The sequence below is a fragment of the Apium graveolens genome, chromosome 5 (assembly GCF_009905375.1).
Source record: "Apium graveolens cultivar Ventura chromosome 5, ASM990537v1, whole genome shotgun sequence".
NCBI lineage: Eukaryota > Viridiplantae > Streptophyta > Magnoliopsida > Apiales > Apiaceae > Apium > Apium graveolens.
The window spans coordinates 17,031,105-17,053,296 of NC_133651.1; the positions used below are offsets into that span (position 1 = coordinate 17,031,105).

At 35.8% G+C, this 22,192-nt stretch overlaps 2 protein-coding genes and 1 long non-coding RNA gene across 4 annotated transcripts; 2 read left to right on the plus strand and 1 right to left on the minus strand.

The window, feature by feature from the left end:
• Positions 1-235: 235 nt before the first annotated feature.
• Positions 236-8,043, plus strand: LOC141723528 (uncharacterized). 2 transcript variants are annotated; one of them, XM_074525356.1, is made up of 8 exons: positions 236-758; positions 1,574-4,874; positions 4,956-5,022; positions 5,168-5,238; positions 5,330-5,395; positions 5,477-5,566; positions 7,227-7,403; positions 7,716-8,043. In XM_074525356.1, exons 1-8 carry the CDS (start codon positions 400-402, stop codon positions 7,749-7,751), a joined length of 4,167 nt encoding a protein of 1,388 aa, XP_074381457.1. In that variant the 5' UTR covers positions 236-399; the 3' UTR covers positions 7,752-8,043. The 2 variants fall into 2 exon arrangements, with proteins under 2 accessions (XP_074381457.1, XP_074381456.1); XM_074525355.1 differs by having other exon boundaries at positions 238-758; positions 4,947-5,022.
• A 54-nt stretch (positions 8,044-8,097) lies between these two features.
• LOC141723529 (lipid phosphate phosphatase epsilon 1, chloroplastic-like) lies at positions 8,098-10,083 on the minus strand. The gene is made up of 4 exons (XM_074525357.1): positions 9,655-10,083; positions 9,203-9,428; positions 9,048-9,121; positions 8,098-8,953 (listed from the first exon to the last, which is right to left on the minus strand). The coding sequence occupies exons 1-4, from the start codon at positions 9,949-9,951 to the stop codon at positions 8,726-8,728; spliced, it is 825 nt and encodes a 274-aa protein (XP_074381458.1). The 5' UTR covers positions 9,952-10,083; the 3' UTR covers positions 8,098-8,725.
• Positions 10,084-12,455: 2,372 nt separating this feature from the next.
• Positions 12,456-14,044, plus strand: LOC141723647 (uncharacterized). The gene is made up of 4 exons (XR_012576328.1): positions 12,456-12,926; positions 13,021-13,108; positions 13,193-13,407; positions 13,799-14,044. It is a non-coding gene; the product is annotated as an uncharacterized LOC141723647 (long non-coding RNA).
• The last annotated feature ends 8,148 nt before the right edge of the window (positions 14,045-22,192 follow it).

Below are 22,192 nucleotides of genomic sequence, written 5' to 3' on the forward strand. Positions count from 1 at the left end.
TATTTTATATTATATTTAAAGTTTCAACTCAAAAATTGTTGAAGTTGCTCTTATTTATCACACTTACTTGGTAAACCGGACCCCAAAATTAACAAGACACACAGGCGTACAAAATGATTCACCAAATGACTCATCCGAGATTCCGAGTTGCATTTAATATTTGCATTAATTCATTCGGAAACGGACCCATTAAACGAGACTGTCACTGTCCCTCTCGGAATAATAAATAATCTAACGCGATCATTAATCCAACTCCGCAGTGTTCACTTTCCTTTTTCAGCACATTTCAAACACTCTTCACTTCTCCCTCAAAATTCCCATTTTACCCTTCCCACCACTCTCTTTTCCATCTCTCCGGAGAGAGATCTCCCCCGAGAGAGAACACTAAAAAAACTCTCTATGGAAACAATCTCACATTCACTCCCTAAAAAAACTTACCGCGGCGGAACAGTAAAAACAGCGTACGACGACGTTTTCACAGCTCGGCCGAAGCTTAAAGTTCCTACTCTCTCTCCTCGCGACGAAGATTACTCCGAGATTTTCGAAGTTTTTCACGCTTCCCGAGGCTCGTCAATACCTGTACTTGATCTTCCTGCTGTTGAAGATGAGGATGAAATTGATGTTTGCTTTGATGTTCGGACCTCCGGATTTGACTACTCGGAGGTTTTCGGGAGCTCTAACGGTTTCGATTTCGCGGTGTCGTATGAACAATTGTTTCAGCAATCGAAAGCTGGTGATGATTCTTCTAATGAGGCTTGGTATGCTAATTGCTTTACTAATCTTTGTTCTTAATTTTGTTCTATTTTTTGTTTAATTTTTTTGCTGCTTAAATGTACTTAGCTACGATGCTGATATGTACTGAGGTCTCCTTTTATGGAGAACATATTTTATCGTGAGAACAAAAAAGTGATGGACAATGTAATAAGAAAAGGCGTCATATGGAGAACATTTTTTAGTATGAGAACAAAAGATGCTGAACAATATAATACAAAAAGGTGTTCTACGGAAAAAGATTGTAGGGTGAGAACAAGAGAGTGGTGAACAATGTAAAGTGTAGTAAATGTGTGTGCATAACAATTGTTCTCGATCTTCTCATTAGGCTCCGCGCCTTCTTTATGTTGTGTTTACTTCAGTTTCCAATTTAAGGCGGTTTTAAATAGAATCCTATACATAGGTATATATGTGTTTGTGTATATTAAGCAGAGTTCAGTTTCTGCAGTAAAATTAACCTATAATTGTATATTGCTTTTAAATGGAATGGAGCTTCTACATTAGTAATACTTTATTTTATGCTAGTACATACTTTATTATGACGATCAATGTTTTATTTCAAATAAGTTGTGGTTTCATATCTTCCAAACATGTAATAAGACATATACATTAAAGTTGTATGGAACAATTATGACTGCAGTATGCAGAATTAGTAAGAATTACATCGTTATTTCAGTTTCTATGCATATTTCTTGCTTCCTTAAGTCTATAATAGTTAGCGGTGCCCGTGGGCCCGTGGGCGTGGTCTCAATGGAAAAGGGGGAGACTGACTTTCAATCTCATTTCTTTATGTCATCATCAGGATTCCAGCTCAAAGTGAATCTCTCTCAGATGAATCAGATCCTTCTGGTTGCTCTGAAAAGAATCAAAGTTTGTCAAGTAGAGATGTATGCCATTCATATGATGACACTAAGCAGTTCAACATATCATATCAAAAGGCTAATCCAAAAGGCAAGGATGATATATTAGATGGGATGACACATGTTACGCAGTTAGATGCTATTCCTGGATATAGCTTCATTATTAATGACACCATGCCGTCAGAACATGTAAAACTCGAAAGTTCAGCCTTGCAGATTGAGAGGAATACAGATTGTAGTGGAGTAGTTAAAGAAGGAAAACGACTCAGGAAAACTGTGTCACAGCCCCCGATCAGTAATATTGGTTTACAGGGTAATAAAACTGAAGCCGAACTTTTGATTCACAATGACAAATCGAGCTCTCCGGGGAAGGCATTTGTATCTGTTTCTGATGTAAGTTTAAGGACTCGGCCTTCTCACTTGCCACCCCCCTCGAGACCACCACCCTTGTTTGATGACAGAGCCGTGAATTCCAGTAGACTGAATTCGAAACTCAAAGCTTCCAAAAGTAACGTATTTGAAAGGATAGATGCTGACTATTCGCAGCCTTACTTTGATGTCGAAATAGATGCAAGTTCGTCTGCTGCAGCATCTGCTGCGGCTATAAGAGACGCTGTGGAGAGAGCTCAGGAGCAACTAAGTAATGCGAAAGAAAGAATGGAGAGGAAGAAGGATGGTCTTGAAAATCTTACGAAGTCACATTTGGGGAAGAATATAGGTCACAAGGGCGAAAAGCACATCAAGTTTGATAAATTGAAATGTCCTAAAGGTGACAAATTTTCTCGCAAATATGAAAGAGAAGGCAGTGAAATGAAAGCTTATGCTGAAGAAGATAAGAAAAAGGCGAGGAACACTGTCCCTGTTGCTTCAAGTGCAACAGAAGGAATAGACGGTATATGCAGTGAACAGGGGGAAGAAAGTACACAATCTCAAGTACCAGATAAAACTGAAGGAACTGTTGCATGGGAAGAAGCAACACAATTTTATGAAGTGGTCGAAGAAAATAATATAAGTGTGGCATATACCGTAGCAGATCAATCAGCTTCTAGTGACTGTGGAGTTGATAACACAGGTATTGCAGCGATGGTTGAGCCACAAGAATATCATATGCAAACAAAAGCAGCTACAGTGGACCATGAATGTCAAGAAACTGGGGAGAAATCTGAAGTGTTTAGGGGTGGTCTTGAACAGGTTAAAATAATAGCAGACCAAGGATCAGTTTGGCAGGAAGATCATCAGAAGAAATTAAAATTGGCTCAGATGGGTTGTGATTGGCAAGATATGGACAAGAAAACCAGAGTGACTTTACAACCTGGAGAAACAGATGATAAAGGAAGTTTGGTTGATAAAATAAAGAATGATGCTATCCCGAAAGAAGATCAGTTAAAAGAGAGTGAGTTGATATTTGAACAGAAAGCCAAGGGGGTTACTGAAAGAGTTGTACATGTAATCGGAATCAAGGAATCTCCTGAAGGGAAAGGTAGTGGAATGGAAAGAAAAGCATCTTTTGACAGCAATGAATATATAATAGATTTCTGCACAGATGTTAAGCAAGAGAAAGATGGAGGAAAATTAAATGAGGTCCCAAGGCAGAATGCCAAAGATAAGCTGGAAAAAGAAGCTTGTGAAACACAAGTAAACGAGAGTAAACATGTGAAGACTTGTAAAATGAGACAATATAAGGAAAAACGGGATGAAATTGCTGAGCGTGAAGGGACAACAAATCTATCAAAAGAGATTTCTGAGCAAGAAGGGAGCAACAATAGATTAGGAGTGGATCTCAAACAGCAAGAAATCAATAAAGAACGGAACTCTGTCTGTGAAGCAGAAACGAATGAGGGTTCAAAGATGACCATTGAGCAGAGGCAGAACAATGAAAGAAAAAAGAGGGCTTCTGAAAAAGTGGTAAGTGAGGAGAGACCAAATGATGTCATTGATCCCGATGAGAACGAGAAGAGACTCAAAGAGGCCTGGGAGAAAAAAGAAAAATGGAAAAGAACGCGTGAGGCTAGAGAAAGTGAGAAGAAGGTTGAGTTATTGTCAAAAGAGGACGATATCATGAATAGATCAAGTGAAGCCACTGTGTGCATCAAAGAAGAGGGGAAAGGTGAAGGATTCAATGAACAAGACAGTGCTCACGAGCAACTTAAGAGGGTAGTAAGCGATAAAAAAATGAATTTCGACCAAGGAAACTATACTAATACGGAGGAACTTAAGACATATAATGAAGGAAACTGGCAAACTCATGAGCCTTCTCTGTGTGGTGAAACTGAAAGCTTAAAAATGGAGCACAAAACTTATGAAAGGGAAGTTGAAGTGAAGAATGAGCCACAAGAAGCAAAAATCTACTCATATGACATAGATCAAACCGACTTGCAATATGAAGAAATTAATGATAAAATCAAAGATGAGCCACTGTGTCAAACTGGCATCACGGATACATATAATGAAGATGACATTGATCTCATAGGAATACACATCAAGGAAACTAGTGGAACTTTTGAAATGGCTACTGATATTGAGAATGCATACAATTTAACTCATATGCGGAAAGAAGGAAGGAAGAACTTTAAAGGAATCCAATCTGCTATTAACCAGGATGAAAACAAAGATAAATTGACTGCATCTCAAGTGGTGCAGGAGTCCGTTGAAAATGATAGAAAACCACGTAATGTTCTGCCAGCTCAAAAGTTAACTAAACAAAACCCAGAAGTAGACGAAACAAGTTCCCGAAAGAAGACTATATTAGAAGAAAAGGAGAAGAAAGAGAGATTAAAAAAGGAGAGAGATCTGGAAAATGATTTCTTAAGAAAGATAGAAGAAGAGAAAGAGAGGGAAAGAGAAAGAGAAAAGGATCGCATGGGCGTTGATACAGTAACTCGTGAAGCTTGTGAAAGGGCATTTGCTGATACTAGGGATAGGGCAGAAAGGGCAGCAGTTGAGAGAGCAACTGCTGAAGTTCGACAAAGAGCACTGGCAGAAGCCCGGGAAAGATTAGAGAAGGCATCTGCCGAGGCTAGGGAGAGGCTAATTGCTGATAAGGTTTCAGATGCCAGGCTCAGGGCAGAGCGTGCTGCAGTAGAAAGAGCAACTGCCGAGGCTCGAGAGCGTGCTATTGAAAAAGCAAAGGCAGAAAAGGCTTCTTTTGAGGCACGTGACCGAGTAGAGAGACCTGTGACTGACAAATTTTCTGCTTATTCCAGGAATGTGAATGGTGGATTCAGACATAGCTATTCATCCAGTGTGAGTTAAAATTTATTTCTGTGTTGTCTTTACATGCCTGAAAACCTACTAAATATTATTCAAACATGTCAGGATCTTCAGAACCTGCAACATCAGAGCATGGGGCCTTCTCGTGATTTGAAACATTCACAGTCTTCGGTTTCTGGTGGTATGTGATATTTAAAATATCAATTTTTCTGTTTGGCTGATATACTTTTTCTAGGGCTACTTATTTACAGCCTATTACAATCTCAGGTTGCTATAAATAAGATATGATTTGCAGATGAAGCATGTATGTTTTCTAAACTTTGCAGGATTTGAAGGTGAATCAGCTCAGAGGTGTAAAGCTCGGTTAGAGAGATATCAGAGAACAGCTGAGCGTGCTGTATGTGCTTATTATAAATTAGTTCTTTTATGTTGCTTACCTTACATTGGCAACCATAACCTTATTGTAACTGTACATGACAACAAATTAGGCAAAAGCTCTGGCTGAGAAGAATATGCGTGATCTTATTGCTCATAAAGAGCAAACAGAGAGAAATGCAAGTATTTTCACCCACATAATTGAGTTTCTTATGAGTATATATTTCTCCCTTGAGTTTCTTATCTTTTTGGTCATGCAGAGGCTTGCAGAATCCCTGGATGCTGATGTCAAACGATGGTCAAGTGGCAAAGAAGGGAATTTGCGTGCTTTGCTTTCAACATTACAATATGTATGGTCAATTCCTGCCCTACCTTATGAATTTAATGTGGTTTCTTTAGAGCAACTCCAACCCAACACAATAACATTATAATAGTGCAAGTTTTATTGTAAAATCCACTCCAACCCAACACTATAATAGTGTAAAAGTTACACCAAATGAATAGTATGACACCAAATTTGGTGTCAAAAGTACATTTGGTGTAATTTTTACACCAATTTGGTGTAATTCATAATTCCTACTATACCCTTGCATTTGTTAACAAAAATAAATTTATTCCCACCATATCCTATTTACATCCTATTATATCTAAACAAGGTATCCGTTTTTGAAAAAGTAAGTATATCATACTTCTATATAGATATTTAGTGTAAAGTATAGTGTAAATGGGTTGGATTTGGTTGTGTGAATGGTGTAATTTTGACACTAAACTAGTGTAAAAGCTACACCATTTTAATGTTATGGGTTGGGGATGGTCTTAGCACCATTTGAGTGCATGATCCTAATTGTCTTTTGTTTTTTACTTGGCCCTCAATGTGACATTAACTGTTGTTGCTAGGATATTCATTTAGATACAGTATTAACAGGCTGGCAAATGAAAGACTCGACTTAATAGGTGCTCACAAAAATAAGGAGTTCAGAACTTTCCTCCACTTGTTACTAGATTCCTGTTGAGGGCTTTTACTTTATTAATCAAACTAAAAGGAGTATGTTTATAAACTAATCTGAGAATGTATTACTCTATATGTTTATGTTTTTTATATAGTGTAAGCATGTGAAATGAAAAATTGGTAGTGAGAAAAGTAGTGCAAGACCAAAAGAGCACTTTGCTTATGAGATGATAAATTGGCCTAAACATCCCTCACAGGCCACAGTTCAGAGGCTGACTATATAGTCTGAATTGTTAATTAGCAAAAAAAGGAAAAAGTCTTTCTGATTGTAATTGATAAGAAAGAATCTCTTGCTACTAGAAAATATGAAATATTATGCGGTTGACTCTGACAGCAACAAACTCTTTTGTTTATTGAATAAACGAAAAGTCTGATTACTGAAGTTTTGTGGAGAAGCACTAGCAATATGTATAAAACTAAAGTGGTTTTAGGGATAATTTTTTGTTTTTGAAAATAAACACAAAAAACTGTTTTTAGTACTTTTTAAAATCAAAGGCATTTGGCAAATGTTTTTTAAAACAATCGTTAGAAAACAAAAACACTGTTTTGCTTGATACGACTCAAAATATTATGATGCAAAGTAGTTGAATTGTCGTAATAGCGGAGATGAAGGCTGAAGAATTATATCGAGAGAGTTTTAGATCTTGGAAAATAATATTATATTTTCTGAAAATAACGTTTTTAAGTTTTCTGCTTTCTGTTTCTGTTTCTGTTTCCTATAACTATTGTTTCGGAAAACTGTTTCCAGAAACGAGGACCAAGCACCTCTTTTTTTTTCTGAATATGATTTTCTGTTTTTTTTAAAACAAGTATTTTTTTACAATTATGTAGCCAAATATGCTATGTAAGAATATACTCCTTGACGCAACTTAATTTGAAGTTTGAACCTTTTTTGTGTCATGTGTATTGATGTGTCGCTCCTCAAGTAAAAGCTTAGATGGAATAGATACTTTTGTTTTCTTACCATTTAATTACAAAAATAAACAATTTTTTGCTGGCAGATTCTGGGACCCAATAGCGGTTGGCAGCCCATACCATTAACTGATGTTATAACTGCTGCTGCTGTAAAGAAAGCTTACAGAAAAGCCACTCTTTGTGTTCACCCTGACAAATTACAACAACGGGGTGCTAGTATTCATCAAAAGTACGTATGTGAAAAGGTGTTTGATCTTCTAAAGGTTAGATTGCTCATCTTCTATTCAATATACAAGTTTTCTTTTTCTATGCCATTATACCATTTTTTTTCCAACTACTTGCTTAAGTGAGCTGATTGGTTGGTTTGTAAATTTATGAATATATTGTTAGTCAACAAAACTCCTAATTGAGCTAGTAGTGGACCTTGACATTCTTTATTTGTGCATACCACAAAACACTTCATGATGTGTGTTTCGGTGACATCATTATGTAATAAAAAGATTATATATGTGTTGGTTTCGTGTCATTTCTTTATTTAGCTTGAGAATAGTTGCTGACTTTTTGTACTTCTGTAGGAATCATGGAACAAGTTCAACTCAGAGGAGCGATAGTCCGGCTTTGTCTGCTATAGAGTACACAGTATCACTTAAATTACCTAACATTATGTAATTACACTGGTAAATTGCAAATCTATGCACGTCTGTGCTTTGCGTAGGTTGCATATTTAATTTTCTAAATGTAAGTTAAAGCTTTCATATTCCAAGTAAATGGAGAAGATACTCTCTTTTTTAATTTGTTAAGGCAGAGGTAGTGACCTTCTAGGCCTCTTAATTTGTAGGACTTTGTTCTCCACAGTGAACATATGGAGAACTTGGCTATGAAACAGTAGCTTGCATTCTCTAAGGTACTTCGTAATGAAAAATACTAACTGAATTCATGTAGAATTTTTTACTGAGAGCCATCATCTATTACAAACTAGGAAAGTACTTGAAGAATCCTGGCTTCAGCACCTAGTGAAGTCCATGTGGCTTCAGCCCATATCAGACAGGCCCCTTCTTAAAACCATCGACTGTTGAGCCAAAGATATATGCATCAGCCAAGTGCAGTGGCGCAGCTTCTGGAGACTGGAGTTCTGTTCTGGCCGCTCCTAACTTCAGGCATGGACACATCTTGAGATGGTTATGAGATAATTTTTAGCCGAAGTTCTTAGCTGCACATAATATCGCCCAGAGTAGTAAGAGCTGCCGCGGCTTAGGGGTTGGCAAAACTTTTAGGTGCTTGCTAGATTGAAAGTTGTTTTCCTAGGTTATATGTTACTTTTCTCCCTGAGACTAACACGGGTAGTTCGTCCAAAAAGGGGTAAACAGTTATATAAGATATAATATATATATATAGCCTAATGGTAGTTTCCACTAAATAATATAACATGCATCTAACAAAATGTTAAGTGAACAGATTTAAATGCACAAGTGACTCTTATTATCTAAGAAGCTCAACGTAAAGTGAACAGAGGGCACTGGTCCGGCTCTCCGATGCTGAGCATATTTTACAACTTACAATTGAATGTACCTTTACATTACAGAGATCACTTGGCCTCCAAGTACCAATCTCGAAAACAGTGTAAAGTGAGTAACAAACTAGCTCCAAGCCCTCCGACGAGTAACAAGAGTTGAATCCACAAATATGAGGAAAATGCCTCTACCACAATTGCATCCCACAACCAACACCAGAAAATGCAGAATGTAGATCCCACAAAGGCACCCACCAACACTTGGCTGACAGTGTGATCTTGTTGGGAAATCCGTAACCATGACTGCGAAATATTGACAAGGCATGCTTAACATAGATATCATATCAACTATTGGTATTTAAAAATGTTCAGTGATAGAGTTGAAGATGATACGTACACAATATGAACCTAGAGCCAAGATGATTCCAGCAACAGTTGCTACATATCCATTCATCCCAAAAAACTCCATTACTGCAATTAACAAGAGAGACTCGACGTTAAAGTTTGAAGGACTAAATCCAGAGAGAAAGCAAGAACAGTTGAGATTATTACTGGAGAGATTGGCCATGAACACATTGAAGAATATTGACTGAGCATGGGTGGAAGGCATTCCAAAATCCGATTTTAAGGTCGGTATAGGTCGATCCTGTTTTATCATCTTCTTTAGAACGATGGAGATAATACCGTTTAGATTAGCACCCAAAGCTAACCACATTGCCTTAGGATCATGCCTTAGTAAGATCACTGTGTAGAAGAACCCGATCACAAGCCACTTGCTCTGCACTCCAATAACAATACATTTGTTAGACTCAGCAAGAAAAAGTATGTTGTTTCACACAGGACAGTCATCAATGACAAAACTAAGACGCCTAATACAAAGTTCAAGTGGATGATCAAGTCAAGATTAAGGGCTTAGTTTCCAAAGCGAAGATCAAGACCTGCTTCCGAGTGCGACAAACACGGGCGACAAACACACACGACACAAGAAACAAATGTAAACTAACCAGATGATTAATATTGGAATCTAGTCCACCAGTAGAAGAGATGGGTTGAAATGCAAAAGATTTGTAAAAAAATACGTCTTGTTTAAGAGCTTTGATTCTTTCATATCCGGTACTCTTTCTATGAATCATAGTGATCTTGTTTCGATCCCTACTGCACTTATTCAATAATGTCAAATTCTTCGAAACAAAAGTCAGCTTCCAGGCAGGTGATTTTGAATGCTTGCAAGATTCTAATTCAGTAAAGAGAGTAGTACGAACTGTTTTGGTTTCGATAAGCGATGGAACCGATGCAAACATCTTTTGATTGGTTCAGCACTTCAGTTCAGCCTCGGATTCTGAAGCTTGACTGAACAACTATTTGTAATGGCGAATAAGCAGAGATGCTGATCTCCCATTGAAGAAGTCAACTTCGTTTGGATTTAAACTGCATTGTTGTGTTTTCTCACGTCCATCACCCTCCGGGACATTCATATTAATGACTATAAAATATGAAAAGACATGTTCACACCTAGTCTACATCTGCACACCGTTCTTTTTAAAATTAAGATTACAAAGAGAAATATTAGAATCTCAGTAGTGAATTGGACAAAACAACACTTTGGCTTCTCAGTAGGACCTGAGAAGCATTTTTTTTCTTTTCTATTGGACAACGCATTTGGCTTAGTTTTTTAAAAGAAAGACATATGGTTTAGATGCATAATCCTTTAATAGGTTGCTGGTAGATTTTGTAAATTCTGAATAACGTTAAAAACATCAACATTTAGAATATCAATTTAGCCCATGAAAAGCATATTGTCAAAGTTGGAGAATGGAGCCCTCAATCTCGGGATTACGAAATGAGGATTCACACACCTCTAATTTATTAATTAAATATGCATAAATCCCGATTAACTACTAACAGGATCAACATGATAAAGTATGAGATAAGATCACAACTACCAATCACAAAATATAACTTACAAACCCAAAATATTATTAAATAAACAATATCGATTCCGGCTGGGAACCGACAGATAACCCATTGTATCTTTATACACTTCTTTCTAGGCGCGAGCTCACTCATAAAAATCACTACCTGCTCTGGCAACCGGAAGCCCTCAACACGGTAGGAACCACCAGGTACGCTCTTACGAGCAGTGCGCCTAAGTCTGACCATCTTCTTTCTTAACTGCCATGCACTACAAGAAAAAGATTAATAGACATCACACATTAGACACCGTCCAGTCATGCCACTGATCTCTAATGTTTAATAGACATCATCCCGCGTAAATGTGATGTCTTTCTATTTTTATGACATCGTTTATTTTAAAACCGATGTCTTAAATTTCATAAAAAAATTGAATGCGCTGCAACCCCAATTCTTTTCCCCCTTAGCCAAAATATTCCCTCTTTACCCAAATTTTACTACCTCCAATAATCATTTTATTCCCCTCTTTCATCTAACACTCAGAAGAATAAAAAACTAAAAATCCTCTCTCCCTCTCTCAATAATTCTCTCTCGATCCCTGTCACCATCGACTCTCTCTCTCAATCTCTCCCTCTCTCTAATCCCTCTTATTGTCAACGAGCTGCTTACCATTGTCTCACCATCATCTCTCGGCTCAACTCTTTTTACTCTCATCATTTTTCTTGAATTATCTCTCCCCGGCTTTCATTTTAGAAACTGAAATTGGTACTCAGCTCTCTCTACTCTCATATTCTCATCCTCAAAACCCAAGCTTGAAAACCTTAATTTCTCAAATTATATTTTTTTTAATTGAAACCCTAGTTTTTTAAAATTGGGGCCGGGTTTTATAAAATTGAACCCTTATTTGTTATAACGAGCGCTGTATGATTTTTAAGTTACTAACTATTTTGAATTTGTGAAGAGCACGTGTATAGAAGTCTTTTTTAGGTATTTATGTAATTCACTCACATGTAATGCAATCCTAGTGTCTGCTATTAATTTCCTAATTTTTTCAACTTGCTTGCTTTTAACAGTTCTTGTAATATTTGATGTTGTTATAAATTGTTTTCTGCATCTGTGCTGCTTTGTTTTTTGTGTTTTAACAATTTAATTGATTCAATTTTGTTAAAGTTTTGAGCTTTTGTTTGTATATGGCTTCATTGATAGGGTTTTAAAGATCTTATCTTTTGGTTGATTTGTGGAATTGGTATGTTTAGATTTGTGTAAGAGGTAGGCAGCTGTGAAATTAAACTTCCTGTTTGCAAATTTGTTTATGTTTGGTTATTTTTCGTATCTAAAAATATGCTTATCTTGGTTCTTGGATTATGGATATGTAGGTTTTAGTTCATCTTGGATTTGGAGGAGTTTAGATTGAAAAGATTAATATTGAAGTGAAGGATTAAGTGATAGAAGATGGATGGTAACTGTAAGACTATTGTTTGGTTTAGGAGGGATCTTAGGATTGATCACAATCCTGTCTTGGTTGATTGTGCTAGAGATGGTTATGTTCTGCATGTATTTATATGGTTTCCCCAAGAAGAAGGGCAATTTTACCTGGGACAAGTTTCAAGGTGGTGGCTTAAGCAGTCTCTTGTACATCTACAACAATCCATGGAGTCTCTTCTTACTAAACCTTTCATAATCAAAGCACAAAGTACTTTTAAAGCTCTATTGGATTGCATCGGTGCTGTCGGGGCAACAAAAATAAAATAGAATGTAATCATCTTTATGGTATGGTTGGTCCTCCTTCTCCTATTATGTTTTCCTTTAATTGGATGCATGACTTGGTTTCTCTTTAAAGCACTAATAAAGGTTTAGTGTATGATAATTCCAGGGTCTAGGGAGATAAGTTAATTTTTTATAAATTAAACTACCAATCAATCATATTGTCACAAGTCATTTCTCTATTAATAACTTTTTATACGTTTCAAAATACTTAGAAATCAAAAGAAGCCTTCAGGAAGCTCTGGCTTTTTGATAATATTATTATTTACAACCACTTCGAAGACAAACATATTAACATGATCTAGTATTATTATTTAAAATACTCATGTACTGGAGCAAATGATATTATATTACCTATAGATATGCATCATGCATCTTTCTCCGGGCATTAAATTACCTACTTAATGTAAAGTTAATTTTTTTGCCAATATTGTGAATCTTTAACGCATCAGTTCTCTAGTACCAGAATTAGAAACTTGTTCAGCAGTTAGACGTGCAGAAGCATGAGTTGCACAATCTTGAAGGCAGAATAAGAGAACTTAAGGACAAACAGTCCTCATATAATGAGATATTAATCACAGTGAACCAACTATGGAATCAGGTTGCTTTATCTTTTGCATGTCTCATTATTTTGCTGTCACTATATAATTTATGTTATTATTATTTTAACTATTTTCCTTTCTCTTCTGATGTAGTTGGTTGATGATTTGATTTTTCTTGGCTCACGTGCTGGGGCAGGAAAAAGTACGATACAGATGTTGGATCGTGCAAACCGTGTTAGAGGTCTTTAACGATATTAGTTTACTTTGCGTGATACTGGTGATCCCCATAAATGCATTGATTAATTGTATCTTATCTGTAATTTAGGTTCAGTTCCTTCATGTCCTGCAAAAGAGATGTTTCTTTTTAGATTATTAAAATTGAGTTGTGAAAGCGATGGTCTCTATATGTTAGAGAAGCACTTGCTTCTCGTCATTCTGCAACTCTAGAAATGATGAAATTACTGAAAGATACTACTGAGTCACAAAGAGACAAAGCTGAAAGCATAAGGAAGGTTTTGCATGGGAAGCCATCTGGAGAAGGTCGGGAAACTTGTCTATTATTAAGTAATACTATATATAAACATCACTTATTATTATTATTCGCTAGATTATGGAACTCCTCTTGTTGCTTTTCGACTATCTGCTAAAGCTAGTCCAGTACTTGTGATAAATACATATAGGATGTACTTTATTTTCCAGAAAGCACATGAAAAATATACTAATAACAGTTAGACAAAGTATTGACTATTTATATATGTAAGCCACACTTTTATAAATAGCTGCTTAAATCACTGGAAAAGTACTTTCTACTGTCAGGACTAAAATTAAGTCGGTATACATTCTGCTGTTTCTTATATCAATGTTAGATATTGTTATTTTTCATAACCATTTAGAATTGACAATGAGCTTTGTTACAATCTGGAGTATGCAGATATTGTTCTGCAGTTGTCTAAGATTCACAATATGATGAAAGAGGAGGCTAATAATCTGCATGAGGTGATTGATATTCTACATTTGCTAAAATTTAAACAACATATATCATGCGCCTACCTGTCATATACAGACCAAAAGGTACGAAAAACCAAAGGTCAATTAATAGGACTCCTATATCTAGAGGTTATTGATAACCTCTGGATTATGCCTATTAGAACTATTATACAACCTCTGGATTATGCTTATTAGAACCATGTAAAATAGTTAGTTTTGTATTTTTGATGAATGTCTGACTTTGCTCAAAAGGTGAGATGGAAGAGAGCATGGCTGAACTCGAAGAAAGTAGAAGAAGACTGGTTAACTTTAAAATGCAGAAGGATGCGGCATCTGGTGTGCATAGTCTAGTTTCAGGGGCCGCAATTGGAAGTTTGTCACCAGAAAAACATGCAGATAAGTCTATGGGTTTACGTAAACTGAAAGATTCAATAAAGGAAATTTATGTTTCCTCTTACTCTTTTGTTATCGTGCAGGTTGAATCTCCCTTTCCACCTTCTGATAAAATAGACATCAACTCAGTACAGAGGGAGGTTGAAGAAATTATTCTCGATATTTATGTTAGTAGGGATGACTTAGCAAGCATATAACAATAGTTTGGTTTTGAACGATTCTGTAATAAAACTAGATACTTGATATTTATGTTGCTGAATATAAGTTTTTAGTCAGTTCATTGTTTAAATACTTTCAATGAATAAATACTGATGTCAAAAAAATAATTGTACATCATTTTTAATGAATAAATACTGATGTCAAAAAAATAATTGTACATCACTTTTAATATATAAATACTGATGTCTCAAATGCAATTGTACATCAGTTTTAGTGAAGAAAAACTGATAATAAAAAAGTTGATATACATTGCTTTTTTTTTAAAAACCGATGTCAAAGACTAACATGTTCAACTCTAAAAGGAACATACACATCATTTTGTTTGGGATACAACTGATGTTTAAGTGACAACATAGACATCATCTTTTACTAAATAATTCGATGTTTAATATCAGATTTTACATCACCTAAATGAAAATATTCGATGTCTATGTGGAAAAAAACATAGCTCATTATATATTTAATTTGTTGTAATAGGTGTAATTTATTAATTAAATTATTTATTTCTAACATTTTTTTGTAAAAAATAATGCATGGACATCACTTTTTTTGCCAGAAACGATGTCTAAGCAAGTAAAGACATCGGGTTATGGCCGATGTCTAGAATAGACATCACCGACATCAACATCGGTCGTCAAATAGCATAGACATCGGTCAAAAACCGATGTTTATGGACATTTTTGTTGTAGTGATGGTTAGATTAAGATAAAACAAATGAGTATAAAACTCAGCAAGTAACTATATAGCAGTTCTACAATATCAAATCACAATATGCTTTATCAAACTAGGGCATTCTACTTTAATTAATCTAGGTGGCAGATTTCCATCTTTTTGGGTTAAGGAAAGGTTTCTGAAGAAAGGCTCGACGCAGGACGAAAGCCGACATTCATCACAAATCATTATAGGATCAAAATAGATCTTTCAATAGAGGAAAGCAACAGTATTCCAAGATATAAAATCAATCATATGATCAACAATTTCAAGAATCAGGGTTCTCGAGCTTTAAGCTCCACAATGACATAATCAACTCTTTTCAAAGCAATATAAACCATTTTCATTTTCAAAAATCAATTTACTGAACAAAGTTTCAGTTCCCTTTTTAAATAATCACTTAGAACCCTTGATTGGATCACTTTATCTTTCCATTTCATTATATACGGGTGATCAGCCCGTATCGACCTCCATTCCGGTCTTTAAGGTACCAATCGGCATAATTTCAGCCTTAAGTTGGACTAGCCCCGCTAGCCTCTTACCATGACTGGACTAGTCCCACTAGCCTCTTACGTCACAATCCAATCCATCAGGAATTCATTTGGAAAACCTTAAGTTGGAAAAACAAATAGGTTTTCTAAAATTCATTTTATCATTACCAAGCATTTGAAATCATTCAAACTTTTTCAAGTCGAAACTCATTCTTAAATCAGATTTTTAAGGAAACAAAGTTCGGGGAGTGATTCAAAGATACACAAGGAACAATTCACAAGAATTCTGTATCAAGGATAACAAGGCACTAAATTAGAAGGATCAGCATTGATTTAGGGATCAATAGGGTGATCAAGAGAAACAGGGTATCACTGAACAGGGTTAACAAGAATAATCAAAAGGTTCAATATAATCCATGGCTTGATAGGTAACTTGAACAGAAAAGACAGATTATCAAAGGGTGAAATCAATAGGCTTATCAATAACAGAATATCAAGAACAAGGGTACTTCAAATCAATATCAGGGTTTCATAAAACAAGGGTTTCATACTTAAACAGTTCAATACTCTACATGGTATGAACAATATTCTCTTTATAATCATTTACACAAGTAATCAGAGTTACTTGCCTGGATTTGCTTTCCTGAAGGTTGAACTACTGCCACCTAGTAAATCCTTTCCTTTCCTAGCCTGAATGCCCTCACGCTCCGAATCTACAATATAACCAAAATTCTTAATTAGATTCCCAACTCTCGTTCCCGGAACGATCACTCTATACGATAACTCGATTATATCTTTGACTCGAGTATACGAATATAGCTTATACATTAAGCACATAGCACATAGCACATATCATATCCCTTTCTCGTAACTTTTATATCCTTATATACTTAACAATCAAAGCGTATTCGCTTAATCTTGACTATTTCTTAAATCGCACTAACATAACTCCTTTACGACCATTGCTATCACTTATAGCTCTTAATAGCAAACAATTTAATTTCCTTTTTCTTTTATTCCTTAAGTCGAACCATACATACAAAACACATCCACATATATTCAATTTCAATCTCACACATTCATGCACAACTTATGAAATTTACAAGATTCATTTATTCACTTTAACCTTATCCTTTTTAATCAAAAATCCGAATTATAAACACATTAAGGGCCAAAATCAACTTCTTTTAATCATCAGAAATTCGAACATAACACTACTTAATCTTTGTCATGCAACCAACTCTCACTTAACCATTAAATCACTTAAGTTCACCTTTTTACTCCTAAGAACCCCATTCGGGTTTTTCCATAAATCAACATACAAGAATGGATTTTTAACATGCAAGACAATACATCACATTTCCCACTTGTTTTAGTTCTTAACTAGATCATTCCATTCACTTAAACACCAAATCATGCAACACCTTACTCATTCAACCAACATGCATTCACTTAATCAACAATTAATCCCTTTTTATCTCATTTTTCGATCGGCAAGAGCATGATCTACAACCCAAGGACTAATCAATAGCATGCACATCTTGATCTTCTTTAAAACTAACATGCATTCACTTTTTAGGCCATATAAACTTAGTGTTCATCAAAATCAATTCACAAAAATCGAATTCCTCTTTTTAATTAACAAAAAGTCGAAGCAAAAATCCACATGCAAATCTCAATTTTTGATTTTCTAAGCAACAATCATTTGCACACATTCTTTTACTCCCTAACACAATCAATGGAATCATTTTATCAAGCACACACTCGATTTTCATCAAAGAAGCAAAACCCTTTTTCAAATCTTCAAGAAATCATAACATGCAAAGCAAAAATCAAATGATCACACCATGGAAAATCCACCGGCTCTCCTTTGGATCATGGCCGGTGGTGGTCGAACTTGAGAGAGCCCATAACGGATCTCTTCTCGAGTTTATGACCTCCAAACATACTTGAATTCACTCTCATGGTTATGCATCAAGAAATGGTTTTTCTTGAACACCACCATTGTGATTATCTAACAAAACTTTTACAATTACTTACATGCAAGTAGGAATCGAAGTGTATACCGAAAATAACAACTAATGGTAGCAATATCTTGGTGTTTGAGTGTGTTTTGGTGGTTGCATGCAAGTGAGAGAGGTGAGAGATGAGAGAGCCGAGAGAGAGTGAGAGAGAGTGTTCGAGAGAGAGTGAGGAAAGAAAAAGAAGAGAGAAAAGAGTGAGTGCACGGGAAAGAAAAGAAAATGGGGGAGGAAGGGGTGATTTATACTCCACCAAAGCAAGGGCAAAATGGTAATCTAAAAATTCCTTTTTGACTCACACATTCTTTCTCTTTTTACTCAAATGCAACAAAATTCAAATATAAAATATATCTCTCTCGGAAAGTCAAGAATTATTGAAAATGACAATTTTAACACGTAGGTCTCGAAATTAGCTTTTTATCCATTACTCATAATAAGAATTTGAGTGAACGGTTGATTTTATATGAATTTCGCAAACTTGCTTTAATAAATACATTTTCCACATAAAATCAATTTAAAAATGCAAAGATCAACAATCAAATTCACTCATCATTTTTAAAAAGTCTCTAGGACCATTACGAAGATAACAGAACAAATCCCATGTTGTTAGGTCCCAATTTGTTTGTAGAAGGGGGGTTGAATGCAAACAATACCGTTTAATCGAATAAAATGCGGAATAAAATTGTTAAACAAAATTCAAGTTAAATACAACTTTTATTAAACTTGAAAGGTGTTACAACTACGGTATCGGTTACAAGGGATTAATCTCAAATCAATTATTACAAATCTAGAATAAATTCGACATGAACTTTTTCTATTTTTGTAATTAAAAGATCAAATACTAAATGCGATTTGAGATTAAGTTCTAGGGATTTTAATCCGCTAGATTGATACACAAGAACAAGATAAGTATTTCTAGTTGATTGGATTTAACTTTACAATCTAGAAATTGATCTTGAAGTTGCAGATGAGATGAAATATTTTTCTGCTCCTTTTTCTTTTGTTCTTGAGTTTTTGTTCTGTTTGATTGATTTTGTAATAACAGACTTCTGCTCCTTTTTATCAAACAGCCGAATGTAAAAATGTACTGGCATGACAATCTTCTTTGGCCAGCAAGACTTTCGGTATGACAAAATTTACTACTAGCAAGACAATTAAAATGAGCTAGCAAGACTTTCGGTATGACTATTGATTGTCATACCGATTGTCATATTAGTTCAAATAAATTGTCTTGCTGAATTAATAACAGATTTTAATCTAAACAGAAATTCTAATAAGACAATTAAATGTATTGGCATGACTTTCGGTATGACTATCAATTGTCATACTGATTGTCATACTAGTTCAAATGAATTGTCTTGCTGAATTTAAGCAGATTTTAAACCAATTAAAATCTTGTAAATCCTTAATATTAATTCTAAATTAATTAATCAATTTAATTCAATTAATCAATAAATTAATCTTTGCAGATATAATTTATTTTCTTAATTAAATTATATGACTTAATTAATTAATAGAGAATTAATACTAACGCTGAGCAGCATCCATTCTTCTGACAATCTTCTGAAAGTCACTGAGACTTATGAATCAATTCCGCCACTTCAATGCTGACACTCGATGTACTGTCTGGTTCATGAGTGACTAACTTCCGTGACGTTTCTTCATGTCTTGACTTTGATATTCTGATTCAATCCTTGTAATAAATGATACCTTGATGAGATCTCTGTCACCTGATTAAATCCACGATCTTGATTTATATCACTGAGGCATGATCAAATTCTTGAACTTCTTCCAGTGAATCTTCAAGTCTGCAGATGAACAATGTTTCTTTATTCTTTGACAGATGTTACATTATGAGATCTCTCTGATGATTGATCCACTATTTACTTATTACATTCTTATTTGAGTTGAGTTAAATACTCGAATAAACGAGTAGGCTATGACATATGCCTTTCAATCTCCCCCTATTTGCTTGTTAGACAATAACAACAAATACCTAGAGGATAACTCAACTAACAAATAAGAAAAAGATATAAACAGTAATGTAAAGTAAATAGCAGAAAAGTTCTGGATTATATTTAACATTTTCCAGATTCCAAATGAAATTTACAAGTGAATACAAGATAGATGTTCCTCTAGCCTGAACATATAACTACATTAGACTATCTTGATTCATAAAGCTCTAATCATATTACATTGAGTTTTGAGCTAATTGACTTCAGTTGTCTTCTCTTCTGACTTCACCTTCTTCTAAATCTTGAAGCAATTCCTTGTCAAAGACACGATCCTTTTCTGAAGTGAAGCTTGCTGGTCTGACTGGTTGAACTCCAACTGACTTCAGCTTATTCTTGAGTTGATTGTATCTTTTAACATTCTTTTCACAATAAGCTTGAATCAAGTCAGCAGCTTGAGTCTTCAACATGGATGAATATCCAGCAGTTCTCAAATGATGTTCCATCCAGACCAGATGCTTAGCTGAGTAGTCTTTAAGAGATTGTACATCTAGCTGACAGATTTGAAGACAATCAGACTTAAAGAATCTCACCTGATGAGGATTGTTGACCACTTGAGGACTAGCCCTGCTGGCAAACTCTTTAAGCCTTTCTCGAAGAACTTCATTCAATTCTGAGCTTCTTTTGACTTTGTTTAAAAGAACCCAAATCTCTGACAAAGAACGATTCTCAAATAGATGAAGTGACACCTTGAATGATCCTTCACTCTGACAATATACAAAAATGCTCATCTCATTTAGGGATCTATCAAAAGCAGCTGTGATCCTTGAGACTTCAGTCTTGATAGCATTCATGTACATGTCATTGTTAGGATTTGAGATTTCCAGCTTGTCAAGAAGATGTAAGAACTGCCTATCATTGTTAGTGCTCAGCTGAGGCATATCAAGTACTCTCCTAGCTTCATCCCATTTTTCACCAATCTTTAGTCTGACATCTCTTCTCCTTTCTTGAGCCTTAATGTCATGAAGACGTTGCTTTTGAAGAGTTTCTATTCTTTGAATGTCTTTTCTCATGTCAATGATCTGAGAGACCTTCTTGAGTTCAGCTTCTTTTCTTTTCATCTCTGACTGCTCCTTCTAAAATTCTTTCTCAAACATAGGATCCACTTGAGCTTCTTCTTCCCATTCTCTAAAATCACTTTCCTCTTCAGCTTCAAATAACCCATCTTTATCTTCCTGAACTGGTTCAGTGGGAATGTCAAAAATATCAAAGTCATCCTGTTCTCCACTGTAGTAGACATCATCAGCCTTTCCTTTGTTTCCAGCAGAGGTATCTTTTTCTTTCCCTTTGGCACTACTCCCTTTCTTCTCCCCCTTAGTTGAGGGATCCTCTACTGACTTTCCTTTGGAACCTCCATCACCTCCAGAGCCTGATCCTCCACCAGACGGTCCTTCAAAATAAGTTCTTTGTTCTTCATTAGGGAAATGAGAATTCTTGATCATGAAATATAGGTGCTTCATCCCTTCATTGAGATGTTCCATGCCCGTCTCTATCTTTAGAAATCTTGAGGAGTCCAGTGAATGATTCATCTCAACGAGGTCTTCAAGAGAAGTCATTCTTGTGTGTAGAGAGCAGAAGTTGGATATGTCATCAGCTGATAAAGTTGGAGTGTCCTGAATAGAATTGAGCTTTGGTATTACAGTGGTCTTTAGATCTGAGATGTCATTCCTTATGATTGCAAGCTGATTGTTGACAGAGGTGGAAGAAGAAGACCGTTCAACCACTTGTGCTTTGAATGCTTGAGCTTCAGCTTGGCTTTTAGCAAGTTCTTCTTTTAGGGCAGCAATCTGAGCTAACAGGTTTACAGTATCAGTGTCTGTGTGTGCTCTCACCTGAATTTCACTCGTGTTTGGTTCACTCACCTCACGTGCATGTGTTTCTCTCAATATAATTGCTCGTGAGGAGTCTTCCTGTTGCTGTTCTTCTGTACCTGCATTAAAAATCACCCTAGCCTCTTCAAGAGAGGTCAGTGGTGGTGCAATGGGAATTCGCGAGTCCCGATCCTCAGTCAATACTATCAAATCTTTTGGAATAGATGTCTGAATTGCTTCAGGGATAGATTGACCGAGTTGCCCTCCACTTTCTCCAGATAAATCTGCGAGTGGAGAATCCCATAAGGGAGCCAGAGGTGTTGGATCTGGGAGGGGAGAAAATGACTCTATTAAAGATGGCGGAGAGTCAGATTTTCCCTCTGAAGCATGTGACTGCTCTTCTGCCGTAACTATGGCAGGCACTGTAACCGACTCTACGTGCACTCCTCGCTGTGTGTCCTGAGTATGATCTGGGGAAGTGTATGGTTCCATTGTGAGTAATGGAATTGTGCTTGACTCAGTACAAGATGCCATGGCCCTATGGCGAATTTCAATAGATGCATCTTGTTGAGAGAATGCCTCTAGTAACTATTCATTGGCCATTTCAAAGTCCATGTCCTATTGGGAGGACAAGGATGGGCTTTCAGATGCCTCAGAATATGTTCTTCTTTTCTTAGGAG

Excerpts from the sequence above, each read along its gene's own strand:
- LOC141723528 (XM_074525355.1), top strand. The coding sequence starts at position 400 with ATGGAAACAATCTCACATTCACTCCCTAAAAAAACTTACCGCGGCGGA. Across the intron at positions 4,875-4,946 it reads GACATAGCTATTCATCCAGT|GATCTTCAGAACCTGCAACA; the intron begins GTGAGTTAAAAT and ends CAAACATGTCAG. Across the intron at positions 5,239-5,329 it reads AGAGAACAGCTGAGCGTGCT|GCAAAAGCTCTGGCTGAGAA; the intron begins GTATGTGCTTAT and ends ACAACAAATTAG.
- LOC141723529 (XM_074525357.1), bottom strand. The coding sequence starts at position 9,951 with ATGTTTGCATCGGTTCCATCGCTTATCGAAACCAAAACAGTTCGTACT. Across the intron at positions 9,429-9,654 it reads ATTCCAATATTAATCATCTG|AGCAAGTGGCTTGTGATCGG; the intron begins GTTAGTTTACAT and ends ATTGGAGTGCAG. Across the intron at positions 8,954-9,047 it reads TGGCTCTAGGTTCATATTGT|TCATGGTTACGGATTTCCCA; the intron begins GTACGTATCATC and ends AATATTTCGCAG.